At 40.6% G+C, this 21193-nt stretch overlaps 2 protein-coding genes across 2 annotated transcripts in view; one reads left to right on the forward strand and one right to left on the reverse strand.

Annotated features, from left to right (window-relative positions):
- Nucleotides 1–15236, reverse strand: part of LOC124137482 (probable cysteine--tRNA ligase, mitochondrial) — a 31203-nt gene extending 15967 nt beyond the window's left edge. Inside the window, exons 1-6 of the mRNA XM_046503797.2 lie at nt 14615–15236; nt 10374–10542; nt 4323–4500; nt 3498–3581; nt 2462–2591; nt 1158–1291 (exon numbers count right to left, since the gene is read on the reverse strand). Of these exons, the coding sequence (XP_046359753.2) occupies nt 1158–1291; nt 2462–2591; nt 3498–3581; nt 4323–4500; nt 10374–10542; nt 14615–14877 (958 nt within the window). The 5' untranslated portion in view covers nt 14878–15236. The remainder of the gene's footprint in view (nt 1–1157; nt 1292–2461; nt 2592–3497; nt 3582–4322; nt 4501–10373; nt 10543–14614) is intronic.
- Nucleotides 15237–15482: 246 nt separating this feature from the next.
- LOC124137484 (inhibitor of growth protein 1-like) lies at nt 15483–20672 on the forward strand. The gene is made up of 4 exons (XM_046503798.2): nt 15483–15768; nt 17598–17795; nt 18995–19140; nt 20216–20672. Exons 1-4 carry the CDS (start codon nt 15627–15629, stop codon nt 20489–20491), a joined length of 762 nt encoding a protein of 253 aa, XP_046359754.1. The 5' UTR covers nt 15483–15626; the 3' UTR covers nt 20492–20672.
- Nucleotides 20673–21193: the final 521 nt, after the last annotated feature.

Raw genomic sequence — 21193 nt, forward strand, 5'->3', positions numbered from 1 at the left:
AGTAGTTGGCCCCACCCATAGTGTGTATCCAGTAGTTGCCCCAACCACCTGTGTGTATCCAGTAGTTGGCCCACCCACCTGCGTGTATCCAGTAGTTGGCCCCACCCATAGTGTGTATCCAGTAGTTGCCCCAACCACCTGTGTGTATCCAGTAGTTGGCCCCACCCATAGTGTGTATCCAGTAGTTGCCCCAACCATCTGTGTGTATCCTGTAGTTGACCCCACCCACCTGTGTGTATCCTGTAGTTGGCCCAACCCACCTGTGTGTATCCAGTAGTTGGCCCCACCCACCTGCGTGTATCCAGTAGTTGGCCCCAACCACCTGTGTGTATCCAGCAGTTGACCCCACCCACCTGTGTGTATCCAGCAGTTGACCCCACCCACCTGTGTGTATCCAGCAGTTGACCCCACCCAACTGTGTGTATCCAGTAGTTGGTCCCACCCACCTGTGTGTATACAGTAGTTGACCCCACCCAACTGTGTGTATCCAGTAGTTGACCCCACCCAACTGTGTGTATCCTGTAGTTGGCCCCACCCACCTGTGTTAATTCAGTAGTTGTTTCAACCACCTGTGTGTATCCAGCAGTTGGCCCCACCCCTCTGTTTGTATACAGTAGTTGGCCCCACCCACCTGTGTGTATTCAGTAGTTGTTCCAACCCACCTGTGTGTATCCAGTAGTTGGCCCAACCCACCTGAGTGTATCCTGTAGATGGCCCCACCCACCTGCGTGTATCCATAAGTTGGCCCCACCCACTTGCGTGTATCCAGTAGTTGGCCCCACCCACCTGTGTGTATCCAGTAGTTGGTCCCACCCACCTGTGCGTATCCAGTTGTTGGCCCCACCCACCTGTGTGTATCCAGTAGTTGGCCCCACCCATCTGCGTGTATCCAGTAGTTGGCCCCACCCACCTGCGTGTATCCAGTAGTTGGCCCCAGCCACCTGTGTTAATTCAGTAGTTGTTTCAACCACCTGCGTGTATCCAGTAGTTGGCCCCACCCACCTGCGTGTATCCAGTAGTTGGCCCCACCCACCTGTGTGTATCCAGTAGTTGGCCCCACCCACCTGCGTGTATCCAGTAGTTGGCCCCACCCACCTGCGTGTATCCAGTAGTTGGCCCCACCCACCTGCGTGTATCCAGTAGTTGGCCCCACCCACCTGCGTGTATCCAGTAGTTGGCCCACTGGGTACAGCCGTGATAGGCATGGGACTGGGCAAGTTCGTTTTCATGATGAGGAAACATCAGGTCCGTCCCTCCTGAGTGAATGTCCATCTTGTTGCCAAACACCTCACTGCAATACAAACCATGAGGACCTTGGTGTCAAAGAAACATACTTCACAACAAGCATATCATCGTACATTGTCTACTGAAACCTGTACTCCTCAGGACCATGGAAAATGTTGAGTTAATCATTGTCCAAGAATAACAAGTACCCACAATTTACATCTTGCTTAACAAAGATACTTTCAATGTAAATTTTGATTTTTAATTCCTAGCATGTTCTCGTCATTATATTGCTGAAACAGTTCTTAATTCACTCACAATCAGCAGCTGTACTAAAATGTTAAAACAATACAGGAAGATGAAATCCATGTAATCCTCGACCATCCAGGGTATTATATCTCCAGGGTATTAAGATAAATTCCCCACACCCATTCACACCACAGCTTCCTACTCAATCTGGCTCAGATAATATAATGCTACAAATAACCATTCAAACAAATTACCTGTTCTCCAAGATTGGAACCAGTAACATCACCAGTACATAAATACAAATGGGAATGCCTAGCAAAAGGATTCAGACACCACATGACCCCTATCCCATCTCAACACTCAGTAAAACAATAAAATAAGAAATTATGACAAAAATTACTTACAACCGTCTCATGGTTCCATTAAATGTCTCAGGGCTTGCTCATACAAGGCAACAAACTTAAATAAGATCTTTTGCTTAAAGTCATATTGATTGGTCGAGAAATCTTAGGCTATGTGATAAGCAAAATGGAGATGATATGACTTCTGTTCGTTTGTTTGTTTGTTTGTTGTTTAACGCCGCACTCAGCAATATTCCAGCTACATGACGGTGGTCTATAAATAATCAAGTCTGGACCAGACAATCCAGTGACTAACATCATGAGCATCGATCCACACAATTGAGGTACAATGACATGCATCAACCAAGTCAGCGAGTCTGATCACTTGATCCCGTTAGTCGCCTCTTACGACAAGCATAGTCACCTCTCATGGCAAACATGGGTTCCTGAAGACCTGTTCTACCCAGGATCTTCACGGGTTGATATGACTTCTGAAACAAGTGACCATGTCCAGAGTATTTATCCAAACAGAATGGAGATATACTAAACTGGGTAATAGAGGCTGAGTCTTTATTGATACAGCAGCTGTCTAATGCCACATGGGACTACACCAGCAATAAGACAAGTCAAACATGTTCAGAGGTTACCTCGCCATTGTAGAGCATTCGACATGCCAGCCTGGCCGGCCCCTCCCCCATGGCGCCTCCCAGTGGGGTTCCCCGGCCTTAGCCGCCTTCCACAGGGCAAAGTCTGCTGCATTCTTCTTCTCCTGATTGTCTGTCAACATGCAAGTCTTTTACCAACACTGGAAAATACCGGAACGAGAGCTGAGTGACTGAGGGAGTTGGGTTTAATGCTACTTTGAACAGTGTTTCTGTTATATCTCAGCATACCAGCTGCATGTGGGAGGAAAGCCTGAAGTAATGCAGGTCTTGGACATTTACACTTTGGTGAAACCCTCAACACGGGTATGGTGTGACCACCTAGAATCAGAGGGAATCTGGGATTTGGACAAATGATCATAGGATTCTGTAGAATTTGTCATTATTACCACTTATCTGAGTCTGAAATGTTTAATTTTAAACAGATGTGTTGGCTCCAAGGAAAACCATTTGGGCTTCTGTCAGGTTTTTTCATGCAGGAGCCAGACGGCTCCTTAGGAAACATATTAACCAAGAGGGCTGTCGAACCAATCTGATCTTCATCTTGGAATGGTGAGTCAGTCGTAAAACCTTTCTTAATTCACTAGTAAGACATTCTCGCAGACATACACATATCAGAACATCTGGTGGCAGGTATGATACCGGAAGGGTAACAAAGGTGTCACGCATTGGGAAGGAGCTTGTTGAGGGAGCTGTTGCCGAGGTCGGATTCCATTGCAGGAGTCATCATTATCAGAATACGGGTAAATATTTTTAAAGCTTGTACATTTTATCATCATCCTTAAAGAGGCTGTACATAATGTTGATATTTCATATAAGAAATAAAAGACTTGTGGTAAAACACTGCAGCCCCTCATGGTTTATTTTCCCTGCAGTGTTTTATTGTACGATAAACAACGACCACTCGTCGTTCATTTCTTAAATAACCTGAATTGGGAACATTTTTAATTCCAATTTGCTTTAGACTTGAGAAGGTCTAAATAAATCACTGAATCAACCAGCATCATCAACACAGACGTACCTGGATGCAAATGGTCACTACTCCCAGAAGGTGGACACAGTATCCCGTAGCGGCCAAACTTCTCGACATCAAAGTACACACTACCTGAAGAATCAATATAAAACACATATTTCTATGTTTGGCAGCAGCTGAAAGATCACATTCTATTCAACTGCATTCAATTATACCACAGAAAGTGTCTGATTAAGAGTTATGACTTTACAAATTTATACCGTGAATAAAAATGTTTTCATCATGTTCATATCAATGAGGTATTTGAGTCACAGAAACTATTAATAAGTGTGCTGTTAGCTGAACTATTATTTATTTATTCAGTGAGAAAACAAACAAGCATGTGATATCAAGTTGCAGAATATCTACAAGCTTATACAAGCTCCATGTCTCTCTCGGTTACAGATGCCATGTGTCCCTGGCTTCATTTACCAGAATAAGGGCAGGTAACTCTGAAGCTATGTATCAGCTATGACAGTTCGGCGGTAGAGACATTACACGATGACAACATCAAAATCAGGAATCACAAGCAAACCACGATGATCCACTGAAAGATCTAACTGAAATTTTATTGATCTGATATTGTCTAATTACACACAGCAAAAACTGTGAACATGTCCAGGCACAAATAGATGCAACACTGCTGATGCAGCTCAAAGCAATATTTACCTACTCACAATTACAGGATGATAAAATCCTTACAGCTATAAACATTTTTTGATTGGATGATTGCTTGCACTTTGTCACAGAAGCTGGACAAGTTCTAACCAATCCACCTTGCATAATACCAGTCGTTACTACAAATCGATGATGAGGAGCACCCTCTGATCTTACCACTGGGTGTGGTGTAGGCGTAGCCCTTGTCCATGATTTCATTCACAAAGTCTATGATCTCCGGAACATACTCCGTGACCTGTGTTGACCTGCTGGGAGGGAGGATGTTCAGGGCCTCCATGTCCTCGAAGAACTCGATCTTGTGTTGCCAGGTGATCTGTGTGAAGGGGACGCCAGTCTGGAAGAAATGCCAAACTTTGTCAACGTTGTAATGACAACTACAGTCAATTGTGGTGTAACGGTGATACAGTACAGCATTGCGACACAAGGCCCGGGACACAATACATCGATACGAGCCCTGTATCACGATACATACGATACATTACATTACAAGTTATATTGATGAAAAAAACACATGAATAGTAACAGAAACTGTTCAACGACTAGCATACGCAGCTTCTCTAGAATTTCCCTGTTGGCTAGAAATTGAATTTACAGCACCCTCCAGCCCTACAATATCTGATTTCGGATCCCTGTAATTTAAAACATATGATTCTAGAAAACCATGAGAACTAGACTTTGTTCTTTCAACATTTGAATGTCATGGCCAGATAGCATGAGTGAGTGAGTGAGAGCAGTTTTGCCCCACTTGGAGCATTGTTACAGCAATATCACGACAGGGGACAACAGAAATCAGCTTCACATGGTACATGTAGCAGGGCAAGCGGTCTTCCCACAGATGACATCCTTACCTTGTCAACCTCTTTGGTCATGTGGACAAGGCGTCCAATCTCTGATCAAAAGGTGGTTCGAATCCCATCATGGGACTCAGACATTTTATGGCCGACCAAAGTTGGGCTGAACACGTTCAAATTAAATTTGAGCAAAATAAGTGTCAGTACCCAACTATGTGGCCAAGGATGCACAGGGCGTTGAGTTTTCCCACAGATGACATCCTTACCTTGTCAGCCTCTTTGGTCATGTTCACAAGGCGTCTAACCTCTGATTAGAAGGTGGTTCGAATCCTATCACAGGACTCGGCATGTTTATGGCTGCTACATACACATCAGGAATCAGAGCCAGGTTTTCTAACCAATCTAAAGACTAGGCTGCCCTACTGACCACCATGCTAAAAGTAACTGTTATGTCTTCTCAATATACCACAGTATATATAGTTTGAAGATAGTAGGTTTATTGTGCTGAGTGTTGAGTATACAGCCTCCACATGGTCAATGATCTAAGGGGAGCTCACTCTCACCTCTCTTCAGTCATGCATAACAGAGCTAGTAATGTTTAGGCGGTAGAGCACCTAATCATAGTCATATATAATATAGATAACCCTACATCCCCCTTTCTAGGAAAGATAATTGCAAAACTTTAAGCAACTGAAATAAAGTAAACATTAATGCATTCTACATGTTCTAGTTACAGACAGATATATGCCTAACACATTTAAATGCATTTAAACACAAATATGCAATAACGATTGCAAATAAATGATCATACTTTCTTAAGTGAAATTAACATTTGACACTTCGAAGCATATGTATTATGCATAACATTATATTGGAAATAAAGCCTTAACACTTAGTCAATGTTACTAGATCATTCTAGTTAAACAGTACTCTTTTTAAGTGTTTTCTAAAATAGAACATTATAACGATCATTGCTATAACTTCAAAATTACTGATACAACATCGTGTTGAATGCTATTCAAATACAATGAAAAATGCATTTCAAAGATCAAGTCTTTTTGGTGGTTTTGAATGTCTACCACTTTTGGTTTGCACACATGATGGACTGAGAGGATTAACTTTAACTGGAGACTTAGAGTTAGTATTGTCTTGTGACCACAGACTTGCACTTCTAGGACTGCTGTTGACAGTTGGTTGGATCACTTTGCCACTTGTATCCTCTGTTCCAGGAATTAACTTGAGATCACATCTATTGCGCCTCACCTCCCCCTTTGGGGTTGACACAATATATGGCCGCGGGGTGTCGGCTTTACCAACCACTTTCGACTCGGACTGATTTACCCAAACACAATCACCATGTTTGAGCTCAGACATTGGTCACACATTATTATGATGATCATACTGATCTTTCATTACTAGTTTTTTCACAGATTCGGTTTGCTTGAATCTTTTCACATCCACATGTTTGGATTGTAGTTGTGTAGGATGACATGGCAAGCTTGTTCTCAGCTTTCTTCCCATTAGAAGCTCACTTGGAGATAATCCACCAGATACAGGTGTTGACCTGTATTCCAACATTGCAAGATATGGATCATCAGCTTTACGCAACATATTCTTGCATGACTGAACAGCTCGCTCAGCCTCTCCATTGCTTCTTGGATACAACGGGCTGGATGTGATGTGAGTAAAGTTGTACTGTTGAGCAAACTCACAGAAGTCCTGTGAAGAATATTGAGGTCCATTATCTGAGATAACTACCTCTGGTATCCCATGTCTAGAGAATACAGATTTCAAGCTGTTGATGATACTCTTTGATGTTGTAGAAGACAGCTTGATGACTTCTATGTACCTTGAGAAGTAGTCAATGACCAGTATGTACATTGCTTTGTTGAGTTCAAACAGGTCTGTACCTACTCTCTGCCAAGGTCGATCAGGAATTGGTGTTGGTAGGAGAGGTTCAGTTGGATTTCTCCTGTACTTTGAACAGATTTTGCAGTGTTCAACAACAGATCTGATTTCTGCACTCAGTCCTGGCCACCATACAGCTGTCATTGCCCTCTCTCGACACTTACGGATTCCTTGATGTCCCGCATGAATCTTCTCGAGCATTTGAGGTTGAAGAGTCGGAGGTATCACCAGTCTATTGCCTTTTAACAACAGATCATTCACCATAGACAAATCATGTCTCACTTTGTATAGCTGCTTCTCCTCTGTTGACAGGGAATGTTGGGCAGGCCACTTGTTCTGTAGGAATGTGGATATTCTGCCATACACTTTCTCTTGTTCTGAGGCTATTTCTGTTAACTTCGCATCAGAAGCTGGTAGTTGTGACACTACTAGATCAACAAAGAGATCAGTCTCTTGTTCAAAGTGTTTGTCTTCAGCTAGGAGGATTTCATCCACCGATTGATCTTGACAGTGTATCTGCAATTGCCAGATTTTTGCCAGGTGTGTGGAACACAGAATAACTATATCGCATTAACCTCATTCTGAATCGTTGCAATCTTGGAGACAGATCACTGAGACATTTGGATCCAAGTATGGAAACAAGAGGTTTATGGTCAGTCTCTATTTGGAAGTGTTTTCCAAGCACATAATCGTTGAACCGTTCTGTTGCCCAGGTAATCGCCAGAGCTTCTTTTTCGATCTGTGCGTATCTTTGCTCTGTATCACTTAGAGACCTGGATGCCAAGATTACTGGTTTCCATGATCCATCAGATTGTTTCTGTTTCAGCTCAGCTCCAATACCATATGATGATGCATCTGCTGATACAATCGTTTCTCTTGCTGAGTCATACAACGCCAGAGTTGGTGCGTCACCTATTTGACGTTTGACTTCATCAAATGAAGCTTGTTGTACATCACTCCATAGGAATGTACTGTCTTTATGTAGCAACTCTCTCAGGGGTTTGGTACCTTCAGCAAGTTTGTCAGAGAACTTTGACATTTGGTTCACCATACCGAGAAATCTTCTCAGCTCAGTTTTGTCTGTAGGAGGTTTCATGTTGACAAGGGCTTTGACTTTATCCGGGTCAGGTTGAACACCATTCTCACTGATGACATGTCCAACAAACTTCAGTTTAGTCTTGTTGAACTCGCACTTGTCCCTGTTGAGTGTGACACAATTATCTGCTAGACGTTTGAGTACTCTCATGAGACGCTTATCATGCTCCTCTTGAGTCGAGCCATAGATGAGTATGTCGTCCACCAGGCAGATTACACCAGGAAGATCTTTCAGGATTTGAGACATTGTTCGTTGAAATATCTCGGGTGCACTCGAGATTCCAAATGGCATCCTTTTGAACCGATATCGGCCAAATGGAGTTATGAAAGTTGTTAACTTGGATGCTTTGTCTGACAACTTCAGCTGGTAAAAGCCTGAATTAGCACCTAAGCGAGTAAAGTACTTAGCACCTTTAATCTGACCGAGAATATGATCAACTGCAGGCATAGTGTAAATTTCTCTCTTCACACTATTGTTGAGCTGTGTCAGATCAACACAGATTCTCACTCCTGTCTTCCCCTTCGGAACGACGACAATACCTGAACACCAGTCAGTTGGATGTGTAACTGGTTCAATGACTTGCAGATCCTGCATTTTCTCAAGCTCTTTCTTGACCTTTTCAAGGAGTGGTATGGGTACACGTCTTGGTGTGTTTAGAGAACAGGGAACAGCATTATCAGTTAGTTCTATGTCATGTTCACCCGGAATTTCTCCCAGACCTTTGATCAATGATGGAAAGTCTCTCTCCACATCATCGATTGTGATTGAGTCAACAAACTTGATCAATTCAAGGGCTGTTAAGGCTGGTCTCCCCAGTAGACTTCTGTCAAGGTTTCTCACAACATAGATGTCTTGTGATGTTACCTTGCTGCCTTTGGTTAGCTTCGGGGTAAACACCCCTATGACATCGAGTTTTATTTTAGCTGGGCCAAGTAATTTCTTCTTGGTCTTTTCAAGTTTGACATTGCCAAGTTTCTTGAAACAGGTATCAGATATGGCAGTGACATCCGCACCACAATCGATCTTGAACTTCATCAAGGTGTCATTCACTTGAATGTTTGTCACCCATGGGCCTTCATCAATATTTCTTGATGTATCACTCAGCTGTCCAATGAAAAATTCGTCTTCATCAGAGTCGAAGTCTAGCACACATTCATCTACTTTTCTGCCACTAAGACAAACAGAACTATAATGTCCCTTTTTGTTACATTTGTGACAAATAGACTCGCGTGCAGGACAATCTTGCCATTTGTGTGCAGGTTTCGCTCCGCATCGTTGACAATATGGTCTTCTTGACTTTGCTGAACTGTGTTTTCCATTCTTGGAAGCATTACTGGCCTTTGAAGAATTATTCTTTGATGATTGTCTGTGTGGTTTTGTCGGTCTTCTAGACTTGACTGCATCCATTGCTGCCGCACTTGTGTCAGTCTTACGAAGCTGAGATTGTTGAATCTTAATCATTTCTCATTGTCTTGCCATCTGTACAGCTTTGACTAGTGTCAGTTCATTATCTGCTTGCATTTTGGTACTTAATGCACTGTCTCTAATTCCTACGACAATTTTGTCCCTTATTAGATCATCGTGTAGTGTACCGTAGTCACAATGACGAGCTAAAACGTACAATGCATTGATGAACGAGTCCACAGTCTCACCATCTTCTTGTATACGTCTGTTAAATACAGCTCTCTCATATATCACATTATGAGAAATTACAAAGTGTCTCTGAAACTTATCAATCACTGTTTGATATGACTTCATTTCTTCATCTGTCAAATTCAGAGATGACAGGATATCCTCTGCTTCATCTCCCATATGGTAAATGAGTGAATTGATTTGAACTTCATCTGCTTCTTTAGTCAAAAGAGATGACTGTCTGAATCGTTCAAAACGACGTGACCATTTTGGCCAAGATTCTGGTTTTGTGAAGTCAAACTGTTCAGGTGGGTTCACCCTGTATGCTGACTGTGGTAAAAACTGAGGTAACTGTGGTTGCTCTTCGTTATTTGCCATTTTATCACACCAGATGAGATTTCCAACACTTCACAAAAAGCACATGGACTTCAATTAGACCTTCAGTTTTCGCTCACTAACAAGTTCATCAAGTAAAATCTTCTTTTTGACTATTGTAGTTGCTAACCTTGTTAATAATATCCTCATCCCACTTCTGACACCATGTTATGTCTTCTCAATATACCACAGTATATATAGTTTGAAGATAGTAGGTTTATTGTGCTGAGTGTTGAGTATACAGCCTCCACATGGTCAATGATCTAAGGGGAGCTCACTCTCACCTCTCTTCAGTCATGCATAACAGAGCTAGTAATGTTTAGGCGGTAGAGCACCTAATCATAGTCATATATAATATAGATAACCCTACAGTAACTAACACGTATTTCATTAATTTTGAATTACCTCTTTGGATCTGTTGATAATTTTGTCATCGATGTCAGTGATTCCAAGGACGACCATCAGATTGATGTCAAAGAAGTTTTCCATGATCCTTCGAATGATGTCGAATCTCATGTACGTGCTGGCATGTCCAATGTGTGCTGAGTCGTACACTGTCGGGCCACACATGTACCTGTAACAAATAGTTCCAGCTACACAATCCCCTTCTACACAGGACTAGCATAACCACATCGGGTGGAGTCAGCGAGTTTAGTCACAGCAAAACAATTTCTACCTTCTATTTCAAGATTAACCTCAAATCACCTCTGACAACTCTTATATCTAATTTTGCCTCCTGTATATTGGCTGGTTAAAAATCAAGTCTGTAAACCAAGAGAGAGTGAGTGTGTGTTTAATGACACAGTATTTCAGTTCTTTCAAAACATATCAGCTTGACGTGGAGCAAATTCCAAAGTTGTCTCAAATCTAGGATTCGAAAACAGGATCATAAGTTTTCGGCACGCCATCTTCCCGAGGCAAGGGAGTTAACTGACTTTAACAGTCCAGTTTCCACACTTGCTGACCTAGACTGGAATTACCAGGCTCAATCGTAACGATTTTCTGGACATCCGCGGCTATTACGAGTTATGAGCCTTCTATATCCCTCCTATTGACCAATCAGATTCCATCTCTCATATCCCTTGCATTTGCTTCAAATAAAATGGAATCGACCAGTGAAGCAGATCTAATCAATAATCGATATTATTATGAAATGGGTCTTACTTCCCATCAAATCACATGAGTACCTTGATTTAAAACATGAAAAGATCTTTAAAATATCTATTAACGCTAAGTTGTCGGTATACATGTTTTGCAAATCCTGCAATTGACCAAACTCTGCACAGCAGTTTACGAACCAGATATCCATTTCGTGACACGATTTTGATTGGATTCGGCTTAGACTCGTTAGTCCAGCCAAACTACAACTCCATAATTCCAGCCTTGTTCGGCAAGGATGGAAACTTGACTTTAATATCAGTTAACTCCTTTACCACGGGAAGATGCTGGCACGCCTACGGAATAAAACTCTGCACTACAAGTTTCAGTGCCCCAGACGACTAAGCCACCTATGCCCAGTGTAAAGCATCTTCCCGAGGCAAGAGAGTTAACTGACTATAAACGTCCAGTTTCCACCCTTGCCGAACGAGGCTGGTATTATGGAGTTACATTTGGGCTGGACTAACGAGTCTATGCATTGTCAAATCAAAATCGTGCAACAAAATCGAAATCCGGTACGTAAACTGTCGTACAGATTTCGGTCAACTGCAGGATTTGCAAAGTATGTGCACCGCCAACTCGTTGTCAACAGATATTTTCCAAATTTTTTCATGTTTTTAATCAAGGTGATCACGTGATTTGATGCATTTTGCGACGTAAGACCTGTTTTATCACAATAAAGATCTTGAGTATCAATCAGATCGTCCTGTCTAGGCGCCGCCATTTTGTTTGAAGCAAATGCAAGTGATATGAGAGGTGGAATCTGATTGGTCAATAGGAGGGACATAGAAGGGACATAACTGATAATAGCCACTGGTGGCGCTATGATTGAGCCCAGTAAATCCAGCCTAGTTCGGCAAGGGTGGAAACTGGACTTTTAAAGTCAGTTAACTCTCTTGCCTCGGGAAGATGAGTGTAAAGCAACAACTATTGTTCTGGGTTTATACCATCATATCCTGCCAGCCAGTTATAACCGAGTATGTACCAGGTGAACCACTGGTTGATGCAACTGGTTGGTTGTACCAACAATCCCAGTCACCTGACTATAACGACAAACAATCTGATCACACATTGATATCCCACAGCTAGGTCATAAATAATGATATAACATCCAACACAAAGTCATCCCAAATTTCCTTGAAGACCTGTGTTTGTCTTAAATGATGGATAACATCATTAACATCTTAACAGCTTACAGACAAGAATTAGCGTTATTCCTATATTTCTTCATCTTAAGCTGTCTGATTACTGTGTGACTAATGAGACAGGATGCTGATACATCATACCAGTTAATCAGTGACCTCACCATCGTTACAGATTGACAACTACATACACAGATCAGCTGGGATTTGATAGGTGTTGATTGCTGACTGCCCAACTAGTTAAGGAAAATTATATCATTTCGTAATTTTCATTCCATTTAAAGATGTCTACCTTAAACACAAAATTTCATGAATAAAATTCTTGTTTTGATTAACAATATCTCTGGATTTACAGGGTCTCACTGTATATATGCTTGTTTGTTTATTTGTTGTTTAATGCCACACTCAGCAATATTTCAGCTATATGGCGGTGGTTTGTAAATAATCGACAATCTAGTGATTGACATCATGAGCATTGATCCACACAATTGGGATATGATGACATGCATCAGACAAGTCAGCGAGCCTGACCACCGGATCACGTTAGTCGCCACTTACGACAAGCATAGTTGCCTTTTACAGCAAGCATGGGATGCTGAAGGCCTATTCTACCCCGAATCTTCACAGGGCGCATGTGATCGTGACATTAATCACTTGTTTGTCTGGTCCAGATTCATCCTTGTACTGGAAATTGCTACTATGGCTGGAATATTACTTAGTGTGCTGTTAAACACAAAACATCTTTCAGGACAAACACAGTACACACAACTTGAGGACTGCTCTACCCTGGTTATACAAAGAAACAGGTCGAAATTTTTATCCAAGAAGCAAACATTTATAAAGTAAAAAACTCATAACACCAAGAACAAGCTCTGTACATTAGACTCAGTTATCTCGATTGGCTGAATTCTTGAACCTATTCCTTGTATCAACTTTATTTGTTATCCTTTAATTCATAAAAAAAACACTCCTTATCTTGGTTTTGAGATAAACATGCACACTCTGCTGTCATTAAGTGGGGCCAAGACAAAAAGTAAATTTACTTTACCAGCTCAAGTGATTCATACCTTTTGATCACACAAAACTTAAAAGATCACTTTGATACACAGTCTTGCCTCCAATGTGGTAAAATGAAACAGGTGAGTTCAGGTTTAATAATTCCACATTATCAACACTTTATTCAGTGATATTTAGATATTGTACACAGCAAATAGATAACTGTGTTTGATAGGGATTGTCAAGTAACCATGGTTACTCAGGGTACAAATAGTGATCCAGTGATACATTAAGGGCTTGGACAAAATCCAGAAAAATTAAAACTACTTAATAAGAATCAACTGTATGCCAGTATCTCAAACCGGGGCGGTCGGGTAGCCTAGTGGTTAAAGCGTTCTCTTGTCACGCCGAAGCCCCGGGTTCGATTCCCGACATGGGTACAATGTGTGAAGCCCATTTCTGGTGCCCCCCGCCGTGATATTGCTGGAATATTGCTAAAACCATACTCAATCACTCAGTATCTCAAACCTATCAGTTTTAATATTGTATAAGCAACTTTGTACTGTATGGTTTCATCTAGTCCTGCCCCATGACTGTGGAATATATTTATTTTGTGAAAGACATGTATACAAAAGCAAGTCCAGCCAGCTCTAGCTAGCAATCAGCATCGGGAAAATTATTTGTTTAATTTTAGAGTCGAGAGTGAGTGAGTATGGTTTTATGCCGCTTTTAGCAATTTTCAAGCAATATTACGGGGGGGGACACCAAAAATGGACTTCACACATTGTACACTGCACATGCATGAACTGTGCATCATTTGAAAGAAACTCATTGTTCGTTCAAAACCCAGTCGTCAATACTCTGATACTTCATTGTGGTAAGAAATTGATTTGAGCTGAAGTGCTTCATGTGTATTCATTGTAACTGGTATAAGAGGGAAAACATATTGGCCGAGTCGTAGCAATTTGATTCTAATCATTCAAAGTCCTCCATTTACGTGATGTAACTCAGTGTAACAGTAAATAATTACCGTACACAGAGACAGAGCTCAGTTTTAATCAGGGCACTAGGTACTATGTCTAGGCCAAAATAAAATGAAAAAAAAGGAACTTGGAAGTTGAAACCGTCTCCCTCTAATAAGGGACTGAAATCACTTATATCTACCAGAGACCGTATATGGTCTCTGTATCTACATATGAATATTCAGCACACAATATCTTTTGCCTCTAATTACCATGTTTATGGAATATGTACAGTTAAGTTGGCATTAATGAAATACATTGTGTAATCACAAACCAAATATTGATGCTCAACTTGAACAGAACTAAACGTCCTACATAATCTTATTACCATGTTCCAATTCGGTCATTCCTCAGAATTAATGGCTCCTTTGTCTTTGTTAAAGAGTTCCACACTTTAATTCCAGTGTCATGACCCTGGGGCTGCTCCCAGTTTGTATAACGCTGGGACGTTGAAAAGCTGCTGCTTAAGGCTGTACCATTTGTGAGAGTCCATACTCTAACTTGGCTATTTCCGTTTGGAAATCGTACATGACTCGAATTGAAGTTCTGAAGCCATCCTCGTGAAAACCTGGTAAACATTTTAGTTGACATTTCGATGCAAATGTCATAACAGCATTCCTAACTTGGGATTTACAGCATGTTCCATTTGACAAGACGAACTCTCGGGACACCTGAAGGTTTCCTGTAAGTCGTTTGAATATTCATGATCACTTGTGACCTATAATGTGTCTGTACTGCGTGAGGGGGTTTCCCAATGAACAATGAGGTTTATTTTTAGATTTCATCTAACCATTTGGTTGATTTGAAGTAATGTCCGATCGTTGTCAATTGTGCTTTTTCAACAAGGTGTAACAACAACAAGCCAATGCCAGTCAGGCTATTTGCGTAAACACGTGTTTCAGTTTGTCATCACATGCTATGTCACTGTCAAGGTCGAACGAATTCCCGGAAGCAAGTGCCCGATTTCATATAAAATGAAAACACTTATTCTGAAACGGAAAGAGATTAACAAATGCAGTAAACGGTCACCTTTATGTACCGGTCTGGTTAACGTGCCATCACATATCCTTAGTTGTATACAAGCATCTCAATAAAAAACATTTCTTAAGCAGATTTGTACATATTTTCAAGGTGATGAGATCTTTCTTTTCGTTCATGTTAATTTCGCTCCCATCATTTACACTCAACCGGTTTCATTCACCAGCGGGAGGGAAACTCGATGCGTAGGCCCAGTCAAATTTTCATGTCACACCGTTATGATTTGATTCAACATACTGAAGTTATCAGACATTAACTTTTATTTCAGTTTTGCGGTGTAATCAAGTGACATCTATCCCGGTATGAACATGCTCAACCAAGCGGCCGTAGAGGCTTTATGCTCTGGAACGTATCTCGAAAATTATTTGGAAACGATGGAGAATCTTCCCAACGATTTACAACGAAGTGTTTCCCAACTTCGAGAGTTAGATATTCAGTGTAGAGGTAAGAATTAATTCATTTCGAATTCCTTAGTTTACACGGAAACCGGTTGTATATAAGTCTGATGTGTAGGGTCTCATGGATGGTGTTAGTTTGAAAACCAAACGTGACAAATGTTGAACCGTTTGTTTGTGTCACCCGAATTTGTACCCCGTGATAAAAGATCCGGTGTAATGTTTGGCAGTGTGCCCCTATCATGTATATATATTTTTGTTGATATTATTTGTCGTCTTTCATTTACGATGTATTGTTAAACTGACCTTGGTAGGAAGATGTGTTGTAAAGTCTTAATTTGATTATGATATTTGCAAATGCAAATGACAATATATATTTAGACAGTGACTTTTTCATGCAAAAATAACATGGTGCCAACTGTCCTACATTCACGGTGATGACACATATTCCATGTACACCAAGTTATGACTAATTATAAGTGATTAAATCACATGATAAATAAATACCATGTAATTTGACTGATTAAGTTCTCATAAACCAGAGATCATGTTTCTTGTGAGCTTTATCATGTGTTGATACCAGTGAAGATCCGGGTTAGAATAGGTCTTTAGCAACCCATGCTTGTCATAAGAGGCGAGTATGCTTGTCATAAGTGGGATCGACTGGTCAGGTTTCCTGATTTGGTTGATTCATGTCATCCTTTCCCAATTGATTAGATCAATCCTTATGATATCAATCACTGGATTGTCTGTTCTAGATTCCATTATTTACAGACCGCCGTCATATAGCTGGAATATTGCTGAGTGTTGCGTTAAACAACGAACTAACTTTTGAGCTTTGACACTGTTAGTATTATGTTGTAATTTGTTGAATATTTTTTTATTTAATACTTTGATCCTCATAATCATGATAATGTTCATAAAACATGTTAGCATGTTTAACATGTTTTATAAATTGTAATTTTAGCCCATTAGCCATGTTAGCATGATAATAATTATGCATGGTTTTCTGTCTAATCACTTGGGCAGTTTGCTGTGCAAATGAACGTGGTAAACTAGAACATGTACAACAGTATAGTTTGCATATTTTAAATCACATCCCTACATTCATACATAAAACAGCTTTTTGTGTCATGTTATTTTTTTTGTTCAAAATTGGGATTTTTCAAAGTTCTTATTTTCGTACATTCAGGGGTATTTTAAAATGTCATTTTAACATTGCATTTTATGCAATAATGTAAAACAAAGTATTACAATATATACAATACCTACTGGGGACATACAAGTCACCTCAACCAAGCCATCGACCCGTAAAGATCCAGGGTAGAATAGGTCTTCAGCAACCCATGCTTGCCGTAAAAGGCGACTATGCTTGTCGTAAGTAGCGACTGACGGGATCGGTTGGTCAGACTCACTGACTTGGTTGATGCATGTCATCGATCCCAATTGTGTGTATCGATGCTCATGATATCAATCACTGGGTTGTCTGGTCCAGACTTGATTATTTACACACCACTGTCATATAGCTGGACTATTGCTGAGTGCGGCGTTAAACAACAAACAAACAAGCCATCAGTTTAGTTATAACTGTATTAACATGATTTAGGAAATATTGAATTCCAATTTGGAATTTATTACTGACATTTGCTGCAGATTTGGGATAGAATGATTATGTTATCCCCTAAACAGGTCTAGAAAAGTTCCTGAAGACTGACCATGTGGCTTTGGTTCTTGTAGGTTGAATATTAAACAAAGAGAATTAAAAACTGGTGTCTAGTCTCGTAGAAGCTAATAAGTAATATTCTTGTGATATTTAACTATTTCCCTCATCAATTCATGGCCTGATTTCCTGTATCTGATGACTCGCGTATATTGCAGACATTATGCAAGACATGGACTATCAGCAAGAAGTGTATAAGCAACAAGGCCCAATGAAGAAGAAAGCATTTTTTGCCATCCAGCGAGCTCTGATTCGATGCCAGGAGATCGGAGACGAGAAACTTGTCTTGCTGTCTGTTATTATTGACTTCATTGAGAATCGAGCTCGACAGCTGGAACAAGACAGAGAGAATCTGGGTGAGCTGTACTCCATTAATTCTTCTGTATACAGACCAAATTTCTATTTCTGGACTGAAAATTACCAGGGTTTATTTTGTCAGTCAGTAGTCAGAAAAATTTGGGGCCTTTAGTAAGTATTTTTTTCGGCTTGGTGAAAAATAAAACACTATCAAGTTGGATTGAAAATGCGAAATAGTCTCTATGCGAATGTGGATCATGATTCTGTCGGCAGCAAAACGTGGACAACTGGTTCTGTTCTCCCTTCTTTAATGCAATTCATTGTCAACTGGTTTTCTGGTGTTGTTAGATCTAGCTATATACAAATGTTTTTAGCATCAATACGATGATTTTTTTCCGTATTTTTTTACAATAAACATTTGTCTCATCTTACATTTACATTTCACTCTAAGCAGTGTACACCATCAGAACCCTCAATTATTAATCTCCTGTATACAGACCAAATTTCTATTTCTAAACTGAAAATGACCAGGGTTTTGCAAAGAGGTAAACTTTTAAAACTGACGTACCTGAATAGACTGAAAATTTGAAACATATTTTTAGGGGTCCTTACAAATGTGCTGACTTTGTTTCAGTATCAGCATAAGTTCAGTAGTGTTGCTTATCAATGACATGTTCAAAAGACAGTCTCTGTGGTGTATTGGATGGAGCATTTGCCTAGTCAGCAGAATGTCGGTTTCTATCCACATCCACATCATAACAGAGGACGTTTCTAGGTGGTACTTGTTGTTACCCTCCCTGGCACTCTGCATTATGGGTAGGCTGTGTGTCACAGTAGGGTATCCATGTTAAACTCAGTGGGCTAGCACTATAAAACCAGTATTGGTCCAGACTAGCATGGGCAGCCACACACACATGCATGTCCCTACATAAGTGCAAGAATCTTTACTTTAATGCGATGTTAAACCCTACTAGTGGGACGATACCCAGATGCATGGGCGGATCATAATTTTTTACCACTTGATACAAGTATCGATCACAATCGGACAGTAAGTAAAACAATATCGATTCTGACCTTAAATGTTTGTTTTAGTAACTGTTACCATGGTTACACCAAACACTAATTAGTAGTGAAAACGTAAGTATTTTCATCCACTGCGCCATATTTGACACTGCCAACTGTAAATCGAGAGAGTGCCAGGTGCTATAGAACCCCATTTCACCTCACCTAGTAAACCAAACAATTTTGCTTGCTGCAGATCCTGGCTCCACAAAGGAGCCGGAGCCGGTAAAGGATCCACCCAAGAAGGAGGCAAAAGCAGTGGACTCAGAGCGGTCTGAAAAACCGGTTGCTAAGAGACAACGACGACAGAAAAATCATGATGTCAGTCAAGAAGATGTTAAGGTACAACCTGTCTCTCTGATTGTGTGGCACTGTGCAGTTAGCCTCTTGTCAACTTGGATAGGTTTAAAGTTAAAGTCAAATTTAGGAAATTTAACACCAAAACATTTATTCAGTCTTGAAATGTTTTTTACCAAAACCCACAGTGAGCAGCTCAGTGGGGACCTGGGTTAGAAAGTGTTCCCGTTTACTGGTAATTACCATATTTTTACCGGAAAAATTAGGCTAATTCATGTGACTGCCAGTCCCTATAGCATGTATAGACTGGCCAATAACGTATCAATATAAATCTGTTGTTGAACAAAACATGGGCGATATTCAAATAAGTATGTTTTTCGAACAAAATCAGCTTGTCTGTTACCTTCAGGGTTTCCCCTTGTCTATTTTTAGTACAAGGAAATAACATTTCTCTTTGCTTCGAGGTTAAATATATATTTGTAGCGACTTAGTCTTGAAATATCAAACAAAAGAAAAGGAAATTGTGACTGAACTTTGTGTGAATGATGTGTAGATCTAACTAAGTTACTTCAGAGATCAAGTCATTGCATTGAACATGATGTTGAAAGAATTAAAACCACATCATTTTCATGTGTTTTTTTATTTGCTGAAAGTTGGGACTGACAAAAATTAGGGGAGACTGGTAATTTTTAGAGTTACCAGTCCACCAGGACTGGCAGTTGTAAAAGCCAGCTGAAACACTGAGTTTCCAGGAATATATGACAGCGGTCTGTTAATAATCGAGTCTGGACCAGACAATCCAGTGATCATCCGGTGATCATGAGCATCAACCAAGTCAGCGAGCCTGAACACCCGATCCCGTTAGTCGCCTTTTACAGCAAGCATGGGTTGCTGAAGACCTATTCTACTCCAGATCTACAAGGGGCTAACAGTTTGTAATCAGGGCATGTAGACTTCTACTAATCAAGATGTCACCATGATTTACTCAATGATGAGTTTGTCCTTTGTCATTTTATAAGTGAATGCAACAAAAATTCCAGCACTTGAGGCTCCTCCTGTAGTATTTTAATTTAGTACCCCTTAAATCCATTGTTCCCAATGTCAATCTTGCTATTTTCAGGAGGAGAAAGAAAAGGTTCCGAAAAAGAAAAAGAAGAGAAAAGTGAAGAAAGAACGAGAAGACTCCCCCGTCGACCCCCCCATTGACCCCGACGAGCCCACATACTGTTTATGCAACCAAGTCTCATATGGCGAGATGATAGGATGTGACAATGACAAGTGTGTGATCGAGTGGTTTCATTTTAACTGTGTCGGACTTACCACAAAGCCAAAGGGAAAATGGTATTGCCCTAAATGTCGGGGAGACAAACCTACAGTAAAACGGCCTGACAAGTAGAAGACCTGAACTCATCTCGGTGCTACACAAAGACGAGTCTTGTTCAAGGGCCTGTTGTCATGTCATTTCCGCAAAGAAATTTGTACCTGTATCGTACATGTTTGTTATGAGTGTGTGCTGTTGATGACTGACCATGTTTACAAGGAATAAATGGGATTCTCGGTATCAAATCGATAACGTTCATCAGACATCTGCGTAGTGCTGTCTGGTCTTGTGAAGAAGTTTTTCTCAATATCTTAAAATTATACACATGGGCTAATGAAAATGAATTATTCCTTCCCCTCTTTCAACCGTTATTCATCTTCCCGAGGCAAGTTAACTGACTTTAAAAGTCCAGTTTCCACCCTTGCCGAACTAGGCTGGAATTACTTGGCTCGATCATAGCGCCAGTTATGTCCCTTCGAAGCCTCTCCTATGGACCAATCAGATTCCACCTCTCGTATCACTTGCGTTTGCTTCACACAAAATGGTGGCGCCCGGTCAGGATGATCTGATCGATAATCAAGATCTATTTTGTGATAAAACGGGTCTTACATTGAGAAATGCATCAAATCATGTGAGTACTTTCGTTAAAAACATGAAAAGATTTGGAAAATGTCTGCTGACGAGTAGGAGGTGCACATGTTTTGCAAATCCTGCCATCCTGCGAAATCTGCATGGCAATTTACGAAACGGATTTCGATTTTGGTGCACAATTTTGAT

Source organism: Haliotis rufescens, unplaced genomic scaffold (genome assembly GCF_023055435.1).
Source record: "Haliotis rufescens isolate VD_foot unplaced genomic scaffold, xgHalRufe1.0.p SCAF_7, whole genome shotgun sequence".
NCBI classification, from domain to species: Eukaryota; Metazoa; Mollusca; class Gastropoda; order Lepetellida; family Haliotidae; genus Haliotis; species Haliotis rufescens.